We start from the raw sequence: 23,430 nt of genomic DNA on the forward strand, positions 1-23,430 counted from the left end.
CTCTCCCTAGGTAGCCAAGTCTTTAAAAAGCAACAACATTGTATATTGGCTTCAAGGGATCCCAAGTTTCAAAGTGCTTAGGAAATGATGCTATTTATTGCAGACGAAGTTTGTAAACTAGAATCTAGAGGCACACATAACAAAACAGATAGTATAGAAGGAGATGAGCTGGCAGGGAAAAAATATTTCTCCAAAGTGGTATGAATTTGGCTTTAATAGGAAGCCAAGTCTGGAACACAGAGATAAGCATCTTTTGTCAGGGCATTTCCTAGTTGATTTTTGTTGAGATAAAGCTCCATTTAAAAGACAGTTGCCTGCAGACAATTACTGGGTTGTCAAAGTGCTGAATTTGATCCAGCTAATGAATAAAAAATGTCAACCTTACAAAAACTATCAATTACAAAGTCATTTTCTGATGACCATTTTTCAAATTCACAGATGGGGATGCAGTCTAAGTAGCAACGCAAAGGAAATAGACGGAACGACTGGGAATGAGGATGTGGAATACATTAAATGCATTGCCTTTTCAAAAATATTTAATTTTTTATTTAAACTACCAAGACTGCTAGCCTTTGCTTTCTTAGATTTAATATGATTTTTCATTTAATTTCAATGAATGAAAACCATTTTCTTAAGTAGTTAGAAAATTAAATTATTGTCATTCTCTCTAACCACTTTTCACATCACCTAAAGAAAGACAGCTTTGTAATTCCTCTTGACTCATAACTGAAATTTTACTTGAAATCTATTTAAATACAGTGTCACTGGATTCCTCCTTTCTCTTCTTCAAGTTCTAGCTTTAAAAAAATGCTTCCAAAGCAAATTTCATTCCTTCATTCCACAGAAATGTATCCACGTCTTACTCTATGCCAGGCCCTGAGGATAAAATCGTTAAAAAAGCCATGGTTCCACCTTCGTAGGACTCATGATTTATTGGGAGAGACAGTAAAAAGAGGAAAAAATTGACAGAAATGTGGTAAATGCTGGAACAGGAACATATACAAGACGCAAGGAGAATGGAGAGCAAAAGAAATCACTTAACTCTCCACCAGTGAGGTCAGGGAGGGCTGAATAAAAGCAAACACTGGTTCAACAAGTCTTCAGCAGCTATTATTTCCACCACTTGAAAGCACAGGTACATGACTGTGGGGAAAGAAGCCGTGAACCATGGGACCAATGATGCCCCATTCCCTACGACCTCACTTAACCTCCCCAGCCACTGTGTCCTCCCCTCCTCACCAGGAATAACGAGACTGTCTGTTCTGTTGTGGAAAGGGTTGCTGTGGGCATCAAAAGAGATAATATGGGTGTAAGTACCACACAATTTCAAGGCATTCACATTCAGAACAGCATTGTTTTTAATAGCAAAAGAAACTCTAATAACAGACAAGACAGGCAATTTGGATGCAGGAAAGAAAGGCCTGCCATAAATTTAGAATGAGCTAAAATTTTTAAATATAAAAAAATTCACAAAACCCAGTATCTTCAGACAGGAATACAGCAATTTGTCATCTGCATTCATAATCTAATGCTTCCGTTCCCGGCCACCACCAATGGAAAGCACTTCATAACACATCAGAATTTCCTTGGTGTTTTCATCTACAATTGTTTCTTCTCTTTTTAGCAATTCATACCACTGACAAATATAGGCAAAAAGAGGCCTCTTCTTTTTTTGGTGTTTTCTAGGTGGTTCCCTTTACTCATCTCATTCGGCTTTCTGCACTTACATAAGGAAAGAGGATTCAGAGGCATGTCGAGAAGGCCCTGGGTGTCCAACCAGCTCTTGTCTGAAATAAATATGCAACATCATGCAGGTGTTCAATCTGCAGGGCTCGCGTTCCCAACACCCTCATTCGACAGACGAGAGGTTCTCCTATGCCATTCAATTCAAGGCAGTATCTCCCGCAAGATACTGATTAACTTTAAAAGGAAAAGGGATAACTTCCCAGTGGGGAGGCCCAGAAGATACCGCCTCAACCATGTAATCGAGGTCAACATCACCATTAATGGACATATCGACGCCACATACCCCAGTACAAAGCGCTGAGAAGGGCAAAGCATGACTTCTCTGGTATTCATGCCAAAAACGCATAATCTTAATTTAACCATGAGGGAACTATCAAACAAACACAAACTGAGGGATATTCTACAAAATAACTGACCAGTACTCTTCAAAATTGTCAAAGTCATGAAAGACAAGGAAAAACCGAAGAACTGTCAGATTGGAAGACACGCAGGAGACGGGATCACTAAATGCAGTGTGGCATCCTGGATCAGGTCCTTAACCAGAGAAAGGACATCAGTAGAAAAACTGGTGACATCAAACAGCGGTAATAGTATTGTGCCACTGTTAATTTCTTAGTTCTGATAATTGTACTAGCATTACGCAAAATGTTAACATTAGAGAAAGCTGGATAAAGGACATACAGGAACATTCTGTACTATTTCTTGTAACTTTCCTATAAGTCAACCATGATTTCAAAATAAAAGGTTTAAAAAGTTCAAGTGACACAATGGATCGTGCCTTGATTTTCCCCCTTTTGCACAGCTTCTCTGAAATTCTTTATTTTAGATAACCCTTCCCAGGAATCTATACTTAGTAAATTTATGAATTCCAAACATTTCATACAATACAACAGGAGGACGAAAAATGCCAATATATTTACAAACCGTTTCACAAATACAGAGAAGAAAAATAAGTTAACAAATAAATAATAATAATCCATGATTTAATACTACATTTAACAGTTATAAAGTCAGAACTATTTATTTTCTGTTAGAAGTCTGGAAACAGAATTGTAAGTTTGCAGCTGTGTCTTTATTGCAAGTCAGCTGCAAGGAATGGTGGGGTTCTTCTGCCCTCTCCCCACACCAGGTCCACCTTTGCCCGGACCTTTATGAGCTTCCTCCTAAAGAAGGAGGAATCTATCAAACTATTCGATCTCAGAGACATTTACTGCACCATGATTATGCGTAAGCAGGCTTGCTTGGCCTAGGAGGCACGGACTCGGGCACACTGCTTTCCCTTATATCCTGGCTTCAGAACCAGGCATGTAGGGAATCAGTGCACTTTGCCTCTTTCCCTTTTCCTGAACACTGGTGCGAGGGTAGAAGATTCATGAGGAGCAGTGGAACTCCACTTAGGTCTTGAGAATAATAGAGTCCTGCACAGGGACTCAGCAGACGCTTCTTTGGTTTTAGCAACATGACACCTTGATTTCTCTTGACTATGGCTTCTCCTGTGCAATCCCTTATGATCCCGGTGGGGAGAAAATGTCATTTTTCACATAGTATTTAGGCCTCCTGACCCCCACATAACATAATACTATCAAAACGCCACCTACCTTTTAACACAAACAAGTAAAGGAGACAACTATAAGATATTCTCAAGGCAGAGAAAAATATCAACGAACGAAAGAAGTCATTTAAGCCTAGGGAAGCACATCTGCATTACCTTCTTAATGAATGCCACCGAAAACGTATCCCAGGACACTATTCCATGGTCCATCAGCTCTACAAAGGCCGTCAGGGTGAAGGACAGCATGTCTCCAAAGCTGGAAAACACAGGGAGGCATAATGGTGATGGGCCCAAGAGCTGAGCACAAGGAAAGACAGAGAAGTGGGAAAGCTTTAGAAAAATGAATACAAGCAGAATTGTAAACGGTCATTGGGATAAGCAGCCGCGCCACAGACAACTGTTAACGGGAGCTAATCGGAAGGAGGCAGACTGGCTTCACGGAGGTGAGCCAGGGCCTCAGTGGGACAGACCTGGGCTCCTTCTGACTCTCACTCTGGCGAGCTGTTTTGTACTGGGCAGTTCACTAACCTCTCTGAGCCTCTGCCTTCTCAGCTGAAAAACTGGCTAGTGGTGTCTATTTAACCATAGCGCTGCCTGTAGAGTACTCAATATAGTGTGTAGCATATAAGCGTCAGTAAACGATAGCTTAAAGAAGAGCTTCTCAGTAAACGAAAGTTAGGGCAACTAAGAGAGGGCAATGGGCTTCCCATGGATACTCAATAGAGAAGATTAGAAATAGTGTTATTAAGAGTGTTAGCACTTTGCAAAGGGTTTGCACGGTCTCTGTATATCTGTGTGTGTGTGTGTGTGTGTGTGTGTTTGGATGAGCGCGCACACACACAAACACTTAGATACAAATATATATGTACGTAAGCATAGTCATTTCTATGTTACACTAGCCAGTATGTTATCTTTAGTTAACAGCTTTATAGAATATTTGTGGAGATGATGACTGTTTGCAGGCCATAGACTTGCTGTGATTCTGAAGATTGTACGGCGGGTCTAATGTGTGAGTTAGAAAAACAGAGATCAGGCAAGCTTCAGTGAAAAAAGTCTGGCCTTCTAAAACAGCTCCACCCAAGACCCTTATCAGACAATCTCTTGGTTCAAGTGCTTTCAAAACAACACTTTAACAGACACTCAGAATCTTTTAGAGAAACTCACCTCTGTTGTAAATTATCATCATAATAAATATTGACTTAAAACTTTCAAGATAAGTACTCTCTCTTCAAGTGCACTGAAATACGCCCATCAGCATTTCTACATTGTAGGCAACTCCACTGATGCAGATGGTTGATTTTTAAAAAATAAAGTTAGTTGCTCAGATTTTTAATCTGGACACATATATGCCACAATTGCTACACCACAAAGTCTCATAAAATGTTTAAATTGAATCTTCCCATCTATTGCCGATTAATAGAATAGAAATAGGCTCATATTTCTTTTAAAACAGCTTCGTAATTTCCCTTCTTCCTAGTGTTCACAGCCCAGTCTCAATAACGACCTTGGAAATTCTGCATCACCTCAGCAGCTGTGATGCTGAAAAGAAACCCACAAAAGAGGAAGTGGCTCTCAGGAAGAGACGGTGATCAAAGCCACCGGTGCCCAGAGGGGTTGAGAGGCAATGGACAGAAATGGTTAGGTGGGGTGTTTCTGCAATCAGACAGCAGAGGTTTCCCCTCCTGCTCTAAGTGGGCAAGTTACTAACACATTCTATGCCTCAGTTTCCTCATTTATGAAAAACGGGAACGATGATGATGGTGGTGGTGGTGATACCTAACTCAGAGGATTGTTGGGGAAATGAAACAAGCTACGAAAGCCCTTGAACAGTGTGTTGCAGACAGAAAGCAGCCTATGAGCGTTAGCTGTTATCATTATGAAAAAGTGATATTTTAAATAGGTCAACAAAGTCCATGATTTTCAAATGTTTGCCTTTATTCTGTCAAGGATTCTTTGTCCCTGGAGCCAGGGGAAAAAACAAATGCTTCAAAGAAAGCCCAACCATTTACATCAGAGAGAAAAGCAGCAAATACTTTTTTTTTTTTAAAAGGCTTTTCAGTCACAGACACGCAATCCCAATCTTACAGGTGCCCCTAGATGGCATCAGAGGATCACACCTCTGAAAAGAAATGCCAAAACCGGAAAACTCAAACTTATTTGAAAGAGAGAACAAAAAGAGTAGGAAGACAGGTGAAAAATGAGTTCAAAAGAGTAGCAAGAAAGGTTAAACAAAAAGTCCAGAATGACTCTTTCCACAGACAATGAGTCACAAGAAAATTCAAACACCAGACTGCAAAAAGGAAAAAAGCAAATTGCCTCAGGAAAATAAGAGAGCCAGGTAGCAAAAGCAATTAGTAAGATTTATTAATAGACTGGGTAGGCGTCAGTATTACTGTGAAAACATTATTACATAATAATGTATAGTATTAGTAGTAAACAACATTAGCTAATATATACTTTTTTACTTAAAAAGAAGAAAAATAACAACCAGATATATAACTATAATATATATATAAACCATACAAACAATTATAATAACTAATCGTTACCATTAGCTTATACCTGGCATGCTAAAAGACCTCAACCGGCAGAACATTCCTATACACTACACGACGTGGGAGGACGGCCCCCACGGCCTCCACACAGTGCAGAAGAACCACCTCAACGTCTTCACTAACCAAGCCACAGGGCAGGCAGGGACACTGGAAGGCACACACTAGTGGGATCAAACTCTTCTTTACAGTCTCTGGAGCTATTTGAGACTGGGAATAGAGATGCTATTAGTCTTCAGTAATAGCAAAAAACAAAAGACAAATTATGTTTATGTTCTCTAATTATCTGAAGACAAAATAGCTGTTTCCCATTCAATTGACCCATAATTCAAATGGCCTTAGTAACATCTGTGGATAGTCCCTCTTCCCAAAAGCTCCAGGACTATGCCTACAGACTCCTCAGACAGGCTGCAAGGACCTGGGAAAAAAGAGAGAGAGAAGGAGAAAGAGTATCATTTGGCTTCCAAATCTCCAGGCTGCTCTGGGGCCAGACTTTCAATCTGCACGGCTGTTAAGACGGTGGAGCACCATTTCTGAGACAGTAGACCGGGCTTTCTGTGCTTTGCCTCCATCAGTGTGAACGACTGATAAGTGAGAGAAAGGCATCCTTGCATCATACACCAAGACGCACAGAGGAAGGACTGCTCTTTTGGCCCATTTCTTAACGTTGTATATAAATGTTATATAATTTATATCTCTATTTTATATAAATGTTATTAAATGTTATATAATAATATTTTATACATAGATTTTATATACTTTAATATATAATTATATTTTATATAGATATACCACAATATGAGACATATAAAATACATTATATGTAATCATGTATATCATATATCACTATATACATACATAGTGTATATATAACATATATAATTCACTGGTTGCTGGATGGCATACTAGGTTTCCATGAGGGAGAATTTTTTCAAAACTTAACTTTAAAACCTCAGTTGCACGGAAAAGATGGCCATGCTAAAATTTTATTACATTGCAAATCAAAGGACTCAATTACCTCATTTCAAATGAGGCAACCATAAAAGCTCTTATCCAACCCTGACATAGATGTTTATTTCCACTCTTACAGGAGCGATTCAGGCTCCAAAGAGTGAAGGCAGGTGCCAAGGCCCTATCTCTGAAATCAACGCTGGGTGCAGGAGATCAAGGCTAAAAGAATTACAAATAGAAAGCAACCACATGGCACATGCAGGAGCCTTTTTATTTGTTTGGTGTATTTGTTTTTTATAAAGTGCTAAGCTAAAGATTTTGCAGTACTGACTGCCACAAATTAAGCCAACTGCAAACTTTACATGCTGGTTGAGAGCCATGTCACAGCCAACACACCATGTGTGCTGGAATGATTCAAATAAATGTTTCTCATCAGCTCAGTAGAGATCATCTTCATTCCAACAAAATTCAGCCAATCTCAAAGCATTTAAATTTATGCTGCTAAATTTATAAAAGAATAGTGCTTCCAAATATTTCTATTGGGTGACATGCCCAAGACAGAAGTGGGGAAAAAAGAAAAGAAAGGCCACCTTTAAAGCTATCAATAAATCATATAGAATATATCCTTAATTGCCAAAGTTAATGAATATAGTTTCGCCCCGCCCCTTGAGTTTCTCCAGGTATTTTCTTTTGTTTGTGGGAAGATTTACACACACTGAAATATATGGATTTCTAAACCATCCTTCAGACATTCTCTTAGCCTTCAGAATCAGAGCATGACATGTCAGCAAACATTCTTTGGGCTCCTTTGTTGAAAATTTAACTGTGGATCAATTCTGGACTCTTTATTGTATTCCACTGATATGTCTATCTCCTTACACAAATATCATACTGTATAGTAACTAACTTTATAATAAGTCTTGAAGTCAGTTAATGAAATCCTCCAACTTTGTTGATCTTTGTTGTTTTTTCCAAGACTGTTTTGGCTATCCTAGGTCCTATTCATTTCTTTTAAATTTTAGGATTGGCTTGTAATTTCTTTTTAAAAAATTGTATTGTATTGAGGGGCCAGCCCTGTGGCATAGTTGTTGGCTTTGGTGTACTCTGCTTAGGCAGCCTGGGTTCATGGGTTTGGATCCTGGGCGCAGACCTACACCACTTGTCAGCCATGCTGTGGTGGCAACCCACATATTAAGTAGAGGAGAATTGGCACAGATGTTAGTTCAGGGCTAATCTTCCTCAGCAAAAAAATAAAAATAAAAACTTTTAAGGAAGGACCAGTCTGGTGGTGTAATGGTTAACTTTGCATGCTCCACTTTGATGGCCTGGGGTTAGCGGGTTTGGATCCCAGGTGCAGACCTACACATGGCTCATCAAGCCATGCTGTGGTGGCACTTCACAAAACAAAATAGAGGAAGATAGGCACAGAGATTAGCTCAGCAACAATCTTCCTCAAATAAAAAGAGGAAGATTGGCAACAGATGTTAGCTCAGGGCCAATCTACCTCACACACACACACAAAAAAATTGTATGGCATTGAACCTACAGATTAATTTGAAGAGAATTGCTATGTTAACAATTTTGCGACTTCCAACCCACAAAATGGTATATTCTCCACTTAATTAGTTTTTCTTTAAATTCCTACAGCAATATGTTTATTTTTCAGTGAATACATACTGCACATCTCTTGTTAACTTTATTCCCAAGATTTTTATGATTTTTGACATTTTGCAAATGGAAATGTTAAAATTACATTTTTTAGTTTGCTGTTAACGTATAAAAATCTATTGTTTTTATATACTGATGTTGTATTCTGAAACCTTGCTAAATTCAATATGAGATCTAGCAGTTTCTTTGTAGATTCCTTAGCATTTTCTACAGATAATAATGTCTTCTATGAATAAAACTGGTTTTACTTCTTCCTTTCTGTTCATCCTGTCTTTTACTTCTTTCCTTACTTATTGCCATGGTTAAAAACTCCAGTAAAACGTTGAATAGAAGTACAAAAATAGACATATCTATCTTATTTCCAGTCTTTAGAAAGGGGGAAATTCAGCCTTCCAGCAATAAGTATCATGCATTTTTTTGTAGATGGCCTTTATCAGGTTGAGGAAATTCCCTCTTTTTTCCCCTCAGTTCCTAGATTGCTGAGAATTTTTCTGAATGAATGTTGGAATTTATGAAATGCTTTTTCTGTATCTATTATATCTATTAAGATGATTTTTCTCCTTAGGTTTTTTCCTTTGTGTTGCTAAATACTGAATCACAGTTACTGATTTTCAAACGTTAAATGACTTCTGGGATCAAAGTTATATTGGCCACAATGTATTACCCTTTTTATATACTGCTTGATTATCTTTGTTAATATATTCCTGGGGATTTTTACACCTCTGTTTATTAGGGAGACTGGTCTATAATTTTTATTTCCTGTATTATCTTTCTCAGGTGTTGGTGTCTGAGTGATGCTGGGCTCATAAAGTGATTGGGAACTGTTCCCCCTCCTCTGTTTTCTGAAGGTACATGTGTAGATTTGGTATTCTCTGTATGCATGATAAAATTCTCCAGGATAACCAGTTTTCACCACGTGAAGTTTTCTGATAATGAATTCAATTACTTTAAAGATTTTTTATTTTTTCCCTTTTTCTCCCCAAAGCCTCCTGGTACATAGTTGTATATTCTTCGTTGTGGGTCCTTCTAGTTGTGGCATGTGGGACACTGCCTCAGCATGGCTTGATGAGCAGCACCATGTCCGTGCCCAGGGTTGGAACCAACGAAACACTGGGCCACCTGCAGCGGAGCGCGCGAACTTAACCACTCGGCCACGGGGCCAGCCCCTGAATTCAATTACTTTAATAGACATGAGTATTCAGATTTTCTATTTCATCATGAGTCAGTTTTGATGTGTCAGTTTAGTCCTCTGAGAAGCTAATGCTGAGATGGAGTTAGCAGACCAAGAGGATTATTGGAGGATAGGCAGTGCCTATGAAAGATAAAGAGGCACAAAGCAGGATTGGGTATGGAAAACCTTCAGACCATGAGGCAGATCTGATGCCTATGAAAGGAAAATGGAGAGAGGAAGTAGACGTAGACCCCACAAAGTCTCAGCCAACCCAATAGGAAGTTCCAGAACAAATACTGTCTGTTAGAGCCGTCCCACAATGGAGAGAGATGGCTAGGCTCTGGTACCCGCATCATGCTCGCTGACTGGGGGCTGCCTAGAAAGGCTATGATTGGCCTTGGCTTGAAAGCTGTCATGGGTCTCCAATGTCCTATAGCTAGAAGCTATCAGCTAACTGTACTCCTCAGGGATAATTAGCAAATTCTTTCTTGAAGGGAAATCAAAGCTGTGCATTTCTGCAGCTGGCACATTTCATATCTGAAGTTTAAAATTTATTGGCATAAAGTTATTTGCAACATTTCTTTATTTTCCTTTTAATACCAGTGTGATCTGTAGTGATATTCACTCTTTCACTCCCAGTATTGATATTTGGGATTATTTTCTTCTTTTTTCCTAATAAATATTTTCAAATAATCAGTTTGGGCTTTAATTTTCTATATTATTTATTTCTTTTCTATTTCATGGATTGCAGCTCTTTTTATTATCTTCTTTCTACTTATGTAATTTACACCTATTTATTGTAGCTTCTGAAGGTAGAAACTTATTACACCACTGCTTTTTTTTTTCTTTAACAATTCTTCTTTTACAACATAAGCATTTAAAGCTATAAATTTCCCTTTAAGCACTGCTTTAGCTACAAATTTTGGATTAGTATGTTGTATTTTATTATCATTCAGTTTTTTTGTAATTTCACCTGGGCTTATTCCTTGACTCCTAGGTATAATAGAAGTGTGTCTTTTAATTGCCAAACATCTGGGGCTTTGCTGCAACTTTATTGTTACTGATTTCTAATCTAATTACCTTACGATTAAAGAATGTAACCTGTATAACTTCAGTCATTTGAAAATTCTTGAGACATATTATGGCCTAGCATAAGGTCTATATTGGTGAAGATTTTTGTGCATTCAAAAAAATATGTATTCTGCTGTTGTTGGGTGGGATCATCTATACAGAAATGACAAGCCCATATCTTTTATAGTGCTGATCAAATCTTCCATACACTTACTGATTTTGCCTAGTTTTCCTATCAATTAGAAGAGAGTGTTAAAATCTCCAACCATGATTATGGATTTGTCTATTTTTCTCTTTAGTTGTCAATTTTGAAGCTTTGTATTAGGTACATATACATAAAACACTTATATATTTTCCTAATGAGGCAACCATTTTTGATTATGAATTATCCCTCTTTATCTCTGAAAATATATTATCTTGAAGTCTTACTTTGTCTGATATTAATAAAACAACTTAGTTTTATTATTATTTGCATTTACATGGTATGCACTTTTTCACTTTCACACTACATGTACCTTTGCATTTACAGTACGTCTCTTATAAACAGCGTATAGCTGGGTCATGCTTTTTCAGATTTGATCTAAAGTGTTTTAATTGGAGTGATCAATCCATTTACATTTAATGTAATTATTGATACGGTTAAGTTTAAGTCAATCAATTTATCGTTTGTTTTCTATTTGTCTCAGCTATGCTTTGTTCTGTTTCTCTTCTATTATTTACTTTGGGGTAATCAAATATTTTTTAGTCCATTTTAATTCCTCCACTGGACTTTGAGCTATGCCTCTTTGCATTAATCTTTTAGTGGTGACTCTATGGATTGTAATATGCACCTGTAACATATTAGTGTTTACTCAAAGGGACAATTATATAATAGGAAGCTTGCTATATTGTAGTTTCTTTTACACCACCATCTTTTGTGTTCTTATTTTGTATGTATTATGTCTACATATGTTATAAACTCTACAAAATAGCATTATACTTTTAGCTTTATAGAGTCATATGTCTTTTAAAGAAGTCTGAGAAATTTTAAAGATGGAAAGAAAACTGTATTTTGTCTTTTGTAGTTACCCACATATTTATAGTTTCTAGTGTTCTTCACTCCTTCTTGTAGATCACAATTTCTATTTAGTGTCATATGCCTTTGGTCTGAAGAACTTCCTTCATATCCCCTGTAGTGTATATCTGATAACAAGGAACCATTTTGGTTTACCTTTATCTAAAAGTGTTGTTATTTCACCCTCATTTTCAAAAGGCAGTTTTACTGGATAAGAATTCTGGGTTGACAAGTTTTCTTTTTCTTTCAGCACTTTTAAGATGTCGCCTTCTGGCCTTCACTGTTTCTAATCAGAAGTCAGCTCTCATTCTTATTTTTATTCTCTTAATATAATAAGTTGTTTTTCTCTGGCTGCCTTCAAAATATCACTTTTATCTTTAGATTTTAGAAGTTTGACTATGATGTTTCTAGGTATAGTTTTCTTTTTATTTATCCCACTTGGGGTTCACTGAGCTTCAGAGACCTATAAATTTATGTTTTTCAACAATTTTGGAAATTTTCTGTAATTATTTCTTCAAATATTTTTCTCCCTCATTCTCTCTTTCTTCTCCTTCTGGGCCCCCAAATAAATGCATTTTAAATCAATTGTTACTATCTCATTGATCAATTACTCACTATTCATTTTATCTATTCTTCAGATTGGATAATTTACAGTAATATATCTTCAAAGTTACCGTCTCTTTTGCCATCTTCTATTCCCATACAGTGAACTTTTCCATTTTAAATATTATACTTTTCAGTTTTATAATTTCCAGTTGGTTAGTTTTCATGGTTTCCATTTCTCTGCTGAGACTCCTCATCTGTGCATTCATTATACTAATGCTTTTCTTTAATCTTTTAATATATTTATTAATATTACTTTAAACTTCTCATCTGCTAATTCCAATATCTGGGTCATCTCAGGGTCAGTTTTTACAGCTTGCTTTATTTATTTTTTTTTAGGTATGGGTCATCTTTTCCTATTCTTTATAAAGCTAGTAATTTTTATTGTATTTTGAACATTGGAAATGAAACATTGTCAAGGCTCAAAATTCAGTTTGGTTCTTCTGAAGAGTGTTGGCTTTTGTTCTATCAAGAAGTTAACCTGGCTAAAAACAAACTCCAAATTCTGCAGTGAGAGGCAGTTTAAATCTCTTCTCAATTCATTCCATTTCTAGTTGCTGTTTTTACCAGGTCCCATGGGGTTCACATACACATGCACACACACATATATTCACGCTTCAGTGATAGATCTGGACAGAGTTTATATGTAGATATGGAGTCTCATACCTTCTAAGCTTCCCTTCTTTGATGGATTCCCCCTAATTATCTAGCTGCTCTGCCAGCCCTAAACTATTTCCTCTTAGTAACTTACCATGACTGAGGCTTTCTGCCACCCCATGCTACCTGGATGAGCAGGTATCCTCCAGCAAAAGCTGCAAACACAAATCTTATCTGAAGCCCATTTGTCCTCTCAAGGATTGACTTCCCTCTTCTTTCTGTCCGCTTGACGTTGCTATCCAGTTTCTTCAAGTAGTTGTTTTTAGGTATTTTTGTTCACAATATTTTGTACAGATTTTATAATTGTTATCTGATTAACTCCACCATTACCAGAACCATGGCTCTGAACATTGATTTTTGCTATGATTGATAGATAGAAATCATGGTTCACACTTAGGCACACTTCCAACATCCCTACATACCAAAAGATTAAAACTGTTAGCAGATAAATTTTAAGAAATCATTGTGGCTTTGGAGCCAAAAATTCCTCTACATTAGCAAGTTATATGAGGTTGCCAAAGAAAAAATCAGTTTGGATCCCAGCTCCACCACCTGATTTTAACTTCTGTACCATGGAAATGATGCTAATTTTACTGATCTTGTGTGGTGGGTATACGTGTGAATTAGAAGCTATAAATGTAACCATTGAGACAGTGCCCAGGGCAGAGTGAACTCTCAGAAAAGATGGTTTCTACTAGCATTATCAGTAAATACTTCTACTATATTAAAAATATATGTCAAAATAAGACTTAAGAAGTGTTACTCTAAAAACTCAATATTGCTTTCTACTTTATTAGAATTTAATAACTAAAGAGTTACTGCAACTAATACTTTCTCGATGCAGGAGGGGTAGGGGAAGATGAATTATTTGAGACCAGTATCCTACACTGAAGGTGATCAGGATGTTCTCTGAAGATTTAAAAGATAAGGTACACATTTTCAGATGCTGTTCAGTCTTCCTTCTCAAACTGAAAATATCCGCTTAACAATTTGGCAAAATGGAAATTTGTTCAGCCTACTGTAGAGAGTTGTTAGACCCTATGTGGACTCACACTGTTTAATGGATAAGAAAGGCATTGAAAACTCTAAGAAAGAAGTTCTGAGATCTCCTGACATGATTACTATGAAATTCACTTAACAGATATGTGATTGACCATTTTCTCAGACTCAAAGTAAATAATTTCCATCCCATACTTCAATACCGAATATTTTTTAAAAATATAGATCTTTTTCTTACTGATCCATTGAAGAAAATCAAAGATTTGGACTTTGAACATCACATAGGCCACAAAAAAGAAAGTATTTGTTTAAAGTAATACACAAAATTATGCCTAGCCTTGCTCTAGGAGAAGGGTAGCAATCCTGATGTGATCATTTTGTGGTTAAAAACAGAAAAGTACTCCTTCTACCACAAAGGAAAAAGAAAAGGGAAATAAATTTTTAAAGAACTTATTATAAGAACAACAAACAGAGAACAAAAAGAAAAAAAAATCACTTACTCAAAATATCTAGATACACAGTTATACCATCAGTCAGAGGACAGGTTTTAAATTATGCAGAGAAGAAGGAAGCATTTTATCATCCGTATCAATTGATCATAAATTCTTACCAAGGCTTCATGATCTTCTGCAATTTCTGGTATCGTCTGCAAAATTTAAAAACAGTCATGTGAGGAACGTGTTTGAAAGCAATGTTTTTACACAAATTACATATTTTGAGGAAAGCCCAGGATTAGATGTAGGGTCAATTGAACCGCCATGAAGTAAGGGAACTTTATTCATTTTAAAACATTATTCTAAGTAATAAATCAGTGTTCTTTAACAATAAGAATCATCAAAAGACAAGGATTAAACTATTGTGACCAACCTATTGCATTTACTTAAGAATAAACGCAAGAAGAACACTCCATCTGGCTCAGAAGGGGTATATATTCAATGGGGGAAAAGTCCCTAAAGATAAGAATGGGTGTATTTTCAATGAAAAAAGTGAAGCCAAAAAGTAATAGAGCAGTTGCTCTTAAGTATATGCTTAGCAGTGAAGAAATAGTTGATTATCTTTCTTTGGTAAAAAGCCCACTAATTCTACTTTCTCTTTTCTTGAGAGAAAAGATCGCTTCTTCAGAAAAAAGCCTTCACGAGACATTGCAATATTCTTGGATGAGAGATGGAACTCTGGGATGGTAGACTGCAAAAAAATATGTGCAATAGACAAGTCTTGTCTACAAGAAAGGACAATTATGCTTCCTAAAAACTGGGGTCAAGAAGACAAGGAAACAAAAGTGATTCTAACTTTATCGAATCACTTCCCATTCCTCGAGTCTGCCAAATCTCTCTGGCATTAAGCATGTTCTTCCTTCTATATTGAACACTGTTCCCCTCCTTGTCCAACTAGCTAAGTCCAACCCCTGATTCTAGGCTTCTCTGGGAAGCATCCCAGACCTCTGATTTCCCTTTCTTGGTCAGAGTGAAGGTGGCACCCCCATCTGCATGTGCTGAGGATACAGGAGCTGTATTCCTTAGGACATCTCACTGTCCCTCCACCTGCCTGAAGGCAGGGGCTCAGCACTGTGACTCATTATGACAATGTCAGGCACATGCAGAGTAGGTACTCGACAAACGGCTGATGAATAATTTGGCTCTTCAGAAGTTTCATATTTTCAACCACATAAAATGTAACCACTTCAGAAACCTAACTGACCACGAGAAGATAAGATCTTGTCTTTGGTAAAACTGGGGGGTTAAAAATGTATATAAAGAGATCTTCTTCTTTCTCCTCCCCTCCTTCTCCTTTATCTGCCTTTCTATAAAAATAATATTTATTATCTTCCTTCTTTTCTCCTTCAAAAAGCCATTGAGGGGGGTGAAAGGACTCGGTGGTCACTGGGAGGCAGGACTGAGCAGAGATTGGGCCCTCTTGCAAGGGCCAAACACTACCATCATCTAAAAAGAACTGGAGCTCCTTGGAGAAATGACTCCTGCCCGAGTTAGGGCAAGGAAAGATCTAGATAAGTCCGGCACATCTCATTGAGCCAGAAAGTAAAGAAATGCTCAAAGAATAATGGGAGACAGGTCAAAGGACACAGAAGACAGCTTGAAGAAGCTTCTACAGCCAAATCTAGTACAGACTGAGCATCAAAATAAATAATAATACTGATAGATTATAGCCCATTGAGTAAAACAGGAATGAATAAATCCACATTGTTTTAAAGAGTGGTGTGCTGGTATTGCTGAAGAACCAAATCTCTGGGGAAAAATATACAAACCTGATTTGTACCATTTTCCATGATGTAACTACTTTAAAATTAGTTATTAATTAATCACAAAGAGGGAAAAGGCATCACAGTGGGAACATCTGGAAGGCGCTATCTTAATCAAATGCTCAAAGTGAACACCAGTAATAAGACAAAGGGACATCATGTGCCATCAATAGATGCAATGAAAAAAACACAGGCCTCTGTGAGTTTCCAGTCACAGACCTATAATATGGGTCTAAAACTAGAGAAAACTGGATAAGTCTATAGAAAAAAAATGAGTGTTTCAAGGGGAAATTAAGCAGTGTCTATAACATACTCTTTTGGGTTCAGATTCCATCCCTGACGTCTTTAAGTTGTAGGTAACTCATGGATATATATACTTTGTGCTGTCTGGTAGTGATTGAATTGACTTCCTCCCTGTCAGTGAAAAACCAGTTTTTTCTCCATTTGCAATTCATTTCAACATTCCTTTGCTCCACATAAATTTGTGCCCTTTGACTTTTCCTTTGAAATGGTTAAAACATCTGCCGGGTTCCCTCATATCACACGAGTAAAATAAATTCTTTTAACATGTTTTCAATTTTATATCTGTATGTGAGTTATGCTTTTATCTTTCCCTGAAAATTACCTTTAATGAATTACCTTTAAACAAGCCTAAATTGAAGAATATTCTACAAAATGGCTGACCTATAATCTTAAAATGTGCCAAAGTCATGAGAGGAAGGGAACGACTAAGGAATGGTTCTAGATTGAAAGAGATTAGGAAAAGACAAGACAACTGGTTGCAAGGTGCCACCTTGAGTTACAGCTTTGTTTAAAGGACAAAATTGGGACAAGGTGAAACCGGATCTTGCCACTTCTCCATTAAGTTTGGAACTGTTAAAGTATAATTACACAAGGAGGCCGGTATGGCTCTAATGCCCTGGTGACCCGTGTAAGCAAACCAAAACCTAAGCCTGTAAATGTCCCAGGTTATAAAATCAAAACCTAGGGACAACCAATCACCAACAGCCAATTAGGCTTTAAGCTATAGTCAATCAATGCGTTCCTTGCTTGGCTTCCGCCTCTTCTCTTTAAAAGTCTCTCCTCTCAGGGCTCCTGTGGGCTGACAGTTCCTAAACACTTACAGTTTGGCCCTGACCCATTCTAATGGAGTTTTATTCAAATAAACTCTTAAAATCTTTAAAATGCCTCAGTTCATCTTTTAACACGATGGTTTCAAAAGAAATACATTGTGTGTGTGTGTGTGTAATATATAACACAGTCACTGCAAGTTTTCAAAATAGCTTTCTGGCCTGGGGCCCGAGCAGCTTTGGGTTTTTCTATATGCTCCACGTCCCATAGCAGACCCTGGCCTTGGAAAGTTCTCCTAACGGGAGTGCAGAGAGAAATTCAGTGCTGAGTCACAGTGCTTCTTATGCTCAACTTCCTCGCTTTAGCTTCAGATTAAGCATAAGCAAAGGGGGGCTTTTTGTTGTGATGTCTGTTTTCCCAACTAAGGCTCTCTCTTTCTCTCTCCATATACCCATCTTTTAAAGAAACAGGGCCAGAGGAACAAACGATTCTGGAAAGGCTGATGTTTCAGAGGAGCCAGAATCCTCACACCTTAGCCCAACATACAGCATTCTTTTCCCTAGCAGAAGATAATCTCTTCTTTAAACAGGCTGTGTGACCCCCTCGCTTTTCCATTACCAGAGTGACGGACAAAGACACAAGAGACAAAACAAGGAGGAGTGGGGAGGGGGGAGATCCAGCTTAAGGAATTTTCTGCCACACAACCCCTGACAAAGCCCAAGACGCTTGGCCCCTTTGGTGTTTGTGATGCAAATTTCTGGCAGGGCCCCAGAAGAGCTGTTCCAGTTGGAACTCCCTAAGCTGTGTGGAGTGCACGCTCCAGGGAAGCAGGCCGAGGGAGCTGGGAAGGCCCCGCAGCCATCACAGCTGGGGCCCAGAGACCACACAGAGCAGCTTCTTTTTGGCTCTGTCTGGAGGGCTGCTTCCTCCTCCCTGTGGCCTCTGTCCGAGGTGAAGTGCAGGACATGCACAGTATGACCTGCCCTTAGCAGCTCTGAAGTGAGTCGCTGACCAATTTGGCCTGGCCTGGACCTTCCACAACAGCCAAGACTTACAAGAGACACTGAATTCTCACAAGCAAGAGCATGAGTTAGAGCTGATAATCCGTGTCAGTGGAGGTCAACACAATTACTTTCAAAAAAGAAATTCATCTTTTGTGTGGAGACAAAATTTCAAAAAAGGTTACACATAATCCAAAACTGTCATATGCATCTTTGTATTTTCCCCACACACTGCTGCCACCATGCACCTAACCCAGTGTCAGGAATATTTAGCACTCAAATAGTATATACGTTGCTAAACAAATCAACCTACAAATCCATTTTCAAGTGAGGTGTTAGGCAACATCAAAGCCAAGACAACATTCAGGGTGCTTAATTCATGTCATACCTCAGTTTTCACATCTCCTAAGAAAGAGCCACTCTCCTAAGAAAGGCTCAGCTCTGATTCCGGCCATGGGGAAATGATCTGAATAGTGAAAGTTTAATATGAAACTATTCGTGTGTAAGTAAATAATGACAACAATTTCTATAAACACAAACACAAATAACTATACATACACAAAGTCAAACATCCTCATCTGTGTCATTTGTATGACAGGATGGGGAGGGGACTAATAATTTGTTCAATTAATGTTATTTGTTTTTAAGACAATTACTTAAGGGCTTTACATATCTCTAAAATAACGATGGGATTCTTTCCACTGTTTTTAACAGGGCCAAATTTTGGAGAAATGACTTCATCCAAGCAAATGAAAAATACTTGTAAATTCCCCAGATTAGTGAAAACCCCTCAAATACCTCACTGCTATTTTTCTTAGGAAAGCTGAATCCTTAAGGGAACATCAGCCCAGTATTGACCAGGATGTGAGAAGTGGACACACTCCTACGTGAATGATAAAGTATAATTAGGACATTGCAACAAGCTGTGGGGTTGTTCTTATTTTAAAATAGCTTTAAAATGTCTATGCCCTCTGAATCAGGATCTTTTTCCCAACAAAATAATTCAAATATTCACAAAAATTTTGCTAAAAGAAAAGCTGATTAGAGAATGTTCCTGATCATTTAAAAACCTAAAAACAATAAAAATATCCAACAACAGGGGAATGGTTAGTTATACTGTGCATATCCTTCAAATTGGCATTATATTGTGTATCAATTGTACCTCAACAAATCTTTAAAAATAAAATAATATTCAGACAACAAAAATGATGAGGGAAATAATATTTAATTACATGGAAATATTGTTGGGTACAAAAAGCAGCCTATGAAGAGTATAAATATTATTATTCTACTTTTGGAAAGCCTGTGTGTGTATTTTAAAGAAATACAAAAAGGATATATGCCACTATGTTAAAAACGTTTGTCTCTAGAAAGGTGGATTACAAATGATTCTTATTTTCCTCCTTCTTCTCATCTACATTTATTTTTTAAACAATAAATATGATTTTTTTAATTAAGGAGAGAAAGTTAATTCAAAAAAACTGTCTGAGTTTTCTGTAAATACACAAATTTAACTTTTTTCAGAAAAGTCTTAACGTTTCTGCCCAGGGTGGTGCTACAGCTTACTCATATTCCAACAGCGTAATTTTCCTGTCACATTGCCAAATGGGAAGGAAACTATAAGGGTCCTGCCCCTTCTTGGAAAGGTTCCCCCTGTTCTTCTGACTGATTAGCAGTGGAAGGACACAGGGCGAACTGTTCAATTGTCTGTGTGCGCAGAGGCACAGACAAAGAACACGGTGTTTTATTAAAACTTGAAGAAAAGCAGTGTTATTCACGACATTGGATTTAGAATTGCAGGTATTTTTTTTTTTCTTTCAAATAAAATAAAACGTATCATTTCTGAGAAATCTTTTAATATCCATCTTTTTTTTTTTTTTTAACACTGTCCCTTCCTTAATGTTCCTCACCTGACACCATTTCTTTGCTCAACCTGGGGCAACACTTTTCCCTACAACTTTGCTTCCAAACCCATGTTTCAAGCTGAAACCAGGAATGGAATCTCAAAATTCCACAAAGATGGAAAAATTAAATTCAGGTTTTAAACGCTGTGCTCTGCCAGACTGACACGTCCCCATTGCTTCTTTGTTGCCAATTTCGCCCCATGGCCCTTCCCGGTACCAGCTGGAGAGAGACCTTTAAAAACTCAGCCTCGGGTAATAACAAGCAGGCGAGTAACCTTTGAATCTCATTAGAGCTCAAAGTAAGGAGAAAACTTCCAGCTACATTTCTTCAGTGTTTCCTAAAAATTTCCACAAGTCCTGCTCAGGCAACCTCTGCCTTCCCCAGCTGGAAGTGTGCCCAGGAGTCCTGACCAAATGCCTTCCAAATTGCAGGCTCTATTTAATTTGTGTGGTTTCCATTCCAAAGGTCCCTGTTAATTAATTAAAGTCTTGCTATAAGTTTAATTGAGAAGACAAGTTTCCTTAGAAGAAAAAATGTCTGCTCTTTTTAATAGGAGCAAAAGATCTGAAAAATAGCTGCATCAAATGAGCAGTTTCTTAGGATGAGTTGCAGGACCCAGCAGAAGGCAGGCGGGAGGCTGGGCAGCCCCAGTGCCTCTTTCCTCCATCTCCAAAAGTAGCCTGACTTTGAACTTATGTAAATGGTGAGGAGGGCAGGAAAGATGATCCAGAGAGACATCATTCTTTCCCAGGAACACAGAGTGATGGAAAAGTGTAAGCGACAAATCAGAAACAGAACTCACCGGAGATCTGGCCTCGAGTTCCATTTATCTGTCTGAAACTTGGCTGCATGTAACAAATTGGGGTGGCTTACAGATTATAAATAGTTAAAATATTAATTTGTATGTATGCTGTACTTTTTTACAAAAAGAAATTCAATTACTGTGGTTCACACGAAGTACATTCAGTATGGACATTCTCTCAAGTGTACATGTGCAACATGGAGCTATAACTCAGACCTGCGGTCCCCAGTCCTCGGTCTGAAGGATGGTGATTCTCTTGGGCCACTCTATAGGTCAAGACGAGTTACAGCGTGAGGCAATGGCACAACTAAAAGTAATAATAGTGACAACACATGCAGAGTATCAGTTTTTACTCTTTTTCTTTTCAAGCAAAAGTGGTAGTGTCCCTTTGATGAGTGTTATGGGTTGAATTTTGTCCCCCCCAAATTCATATGCTGAATGTCTGACCCAGTACCTCAGAATAGGACAGTATATGGAGATAGAGCCTTTAAAAAGGTGATTAAGTTAAAATGAGGCCATCACTGTGGGCCCTAATCCAATCAGACTGGTGTCCTTATAAGAAGAGGAAATTTGGACACAAAAAGAGACACTAGGGATGCGTGCACACAGAGGAAAGACTATGTATGAGGACATAGCAAACAGGCGGCCGTCTGCAAGTTGAGCAGAGAGACCACAGAAGAAGGCAACCTCCTAACACCTTGAGCTTGGACTTCTAGCCTCCAGATCTCTGAGAAAAGAAATTTCTGTTGTTTAAGGCACCCAGTCTGCGGTAATTTGTTACAGCAGTGCTAGCAAATAAATATAATGAGAAACCAAAAAACTAAAGCTCCTAGCATGTATTTTCCCCCATTGTCAAAATATGTAACTGCCAGCCTCTGGAGGTACTGGAGCTCTGCCCCAGCCCTTTATTCAGGATGCATATGACATGGACTTCTGCTTTCAATGCATTTATGATTGTAATTGTAATTACAATTGGAAATATTGACACAATTATCATTCTGAATATTCGAGAGCTTAAGCCCCTGGATACCTAGGTGTCTGTGGCAGAACTACTTAATATTAGCAGATCATATTATGACTGGTTCTAATGTATTGCCTTTGATACACCAATAACTGACACTTAGATAAATCAAGAAACATGGGACATTTTTACATTTTTATTTAACATGTTATAAGTATGACCAAGGCAGAGGCGCCCACAGCTCACTGTCCTGCCAGAAGCAGCGGTGGGCATGGAGCAGGGCCTACCACGTTTGGCAACCACATGAAGCTGGCCACAGTTACCAGCGAAGGTGTTTGTAATTACAACCACTCTCCAGTGCTCACTGGTAACGAGGAATGCAGAATCTGACACATTCCACACTAGATTTCAGCCTGGGGCTTCTGATGCAGACAGAACCCTTTTTCTCCTTTTCTTTGGTCAAGCCTCTTGGATCCCTAAATCTATTGTTATTTGACTTTCCTCTAGCTGTTTCCAGTTAGAGCTAGCTTACTCCAATTTAGAGTAAGCACTTTAGATTCTGATAACACCCAGAATTTGTTTTCCTGCTCCACTCCAAGTTGACGTCCACCATAAATTTAATGAGCACAGTTTTAGCCATCATGGAAAAAATGAATGACACTTGTCTACAATTGACCCTTTTCAGATCATCCAAGCCTGCTTTCTAGTCCTCTTGGATTCGATCTTTTTTTTCCCCTGTTCAGTCTCTTAGATATATTCTCTAGTTGTCTGTGAGGTAAGACCCCCAACTCCAAACTCTGCAGAACATTCTTGAATGGGAGATATTCCTGCTGTTAGAAAACATCCTCTCTTTGAACGAGGAAAAAAAAGAATCTTTCACTAGTGCCAATGCAGAGACTAAACGATGCCAAGTGTAGGAGGAGATAGGAAGGAAGAAAGGAAGGAAGGGAGTGGGCTGAGACAGGTCTCCAACGTGGGGAGTCATCAGTTTATTCTCTGAATCACCAGGTACCAGAGAGAGATTTAAATGACCCAGGTTTAAACCTCAATTCTCAATGATATTTACTCTTTCCTAATAAATAGCTATCCCAACTCTGCACATTATTAATTTAGCATATGAATATGTAATTAACTGACTCAGCATTTTCATATGTTCTAAAGAACGTGCTCTAATAGTCTGTGCCTGTAGCACCCGACCATATGGGAATGAGCAGCTTCCTGTGGACTCTACCCTGACATTCAGTGGTCAGAGGAGTTATCTGTCCACATACGTAAGAGCTAGACTCATCTGGCTCCTTATACTCCCTAATCACAGCAGAGAATCAAAGTCTTTCCTGAGAAAGTGAGCTCCCCGGTCAGAAACGCCCATCCCTTCCTTGCTCAGGACGGAACTCAAACTCCTTCAAGGC

At 38.2% G+C, this 23,430-nt stretch overlaps 1 protein-coding gene across 3 annotated transcripts in view; it reads right to left on the reverse strand.

The window, feature by feature from the left end:
* ELMO1 (engulfment and cell motility 1) overlaps positions 1-23,430 on the reverse strand; it is a 520,286-nt gene that overhangs the window by 335,682 nt on the left and 161,174 nt on the right. For all 3 annotated transcript variants that reach the window (XM_046670304.1, XM_046670303.1, XM_046670306.1), the window contains exons 7-8: positions 14,635-14,670; positions 3,455-3,554 (exon numbers count right to left, since the gene is read on the reverse strand). In XM_046670304.1, coding sequence (XP_046526260.1) covers positions 3,455-3,554; positions 14,635-14,670 — 136 coding nt within the window. The remainder of the gene's footprint in view (positions 1-3,454; positions 3,555-14,634; positions 14,671-23,430) is intronic.

Source organism: Equus quagga, chromosome 8, assembly GCF_021613505.1.
Source record: "Equus quagga isolate Etosha38 chromosome 8, UCLA_HA_Equagga_1.0, whole genome shotgun sequence".
Taxonomy (NCBI): domain Eukaryota; kingdom Metazoa; phylum Chordata; class Mammalia; order Perissodactyla; family Equidae; genus Equus; species Equus quagga.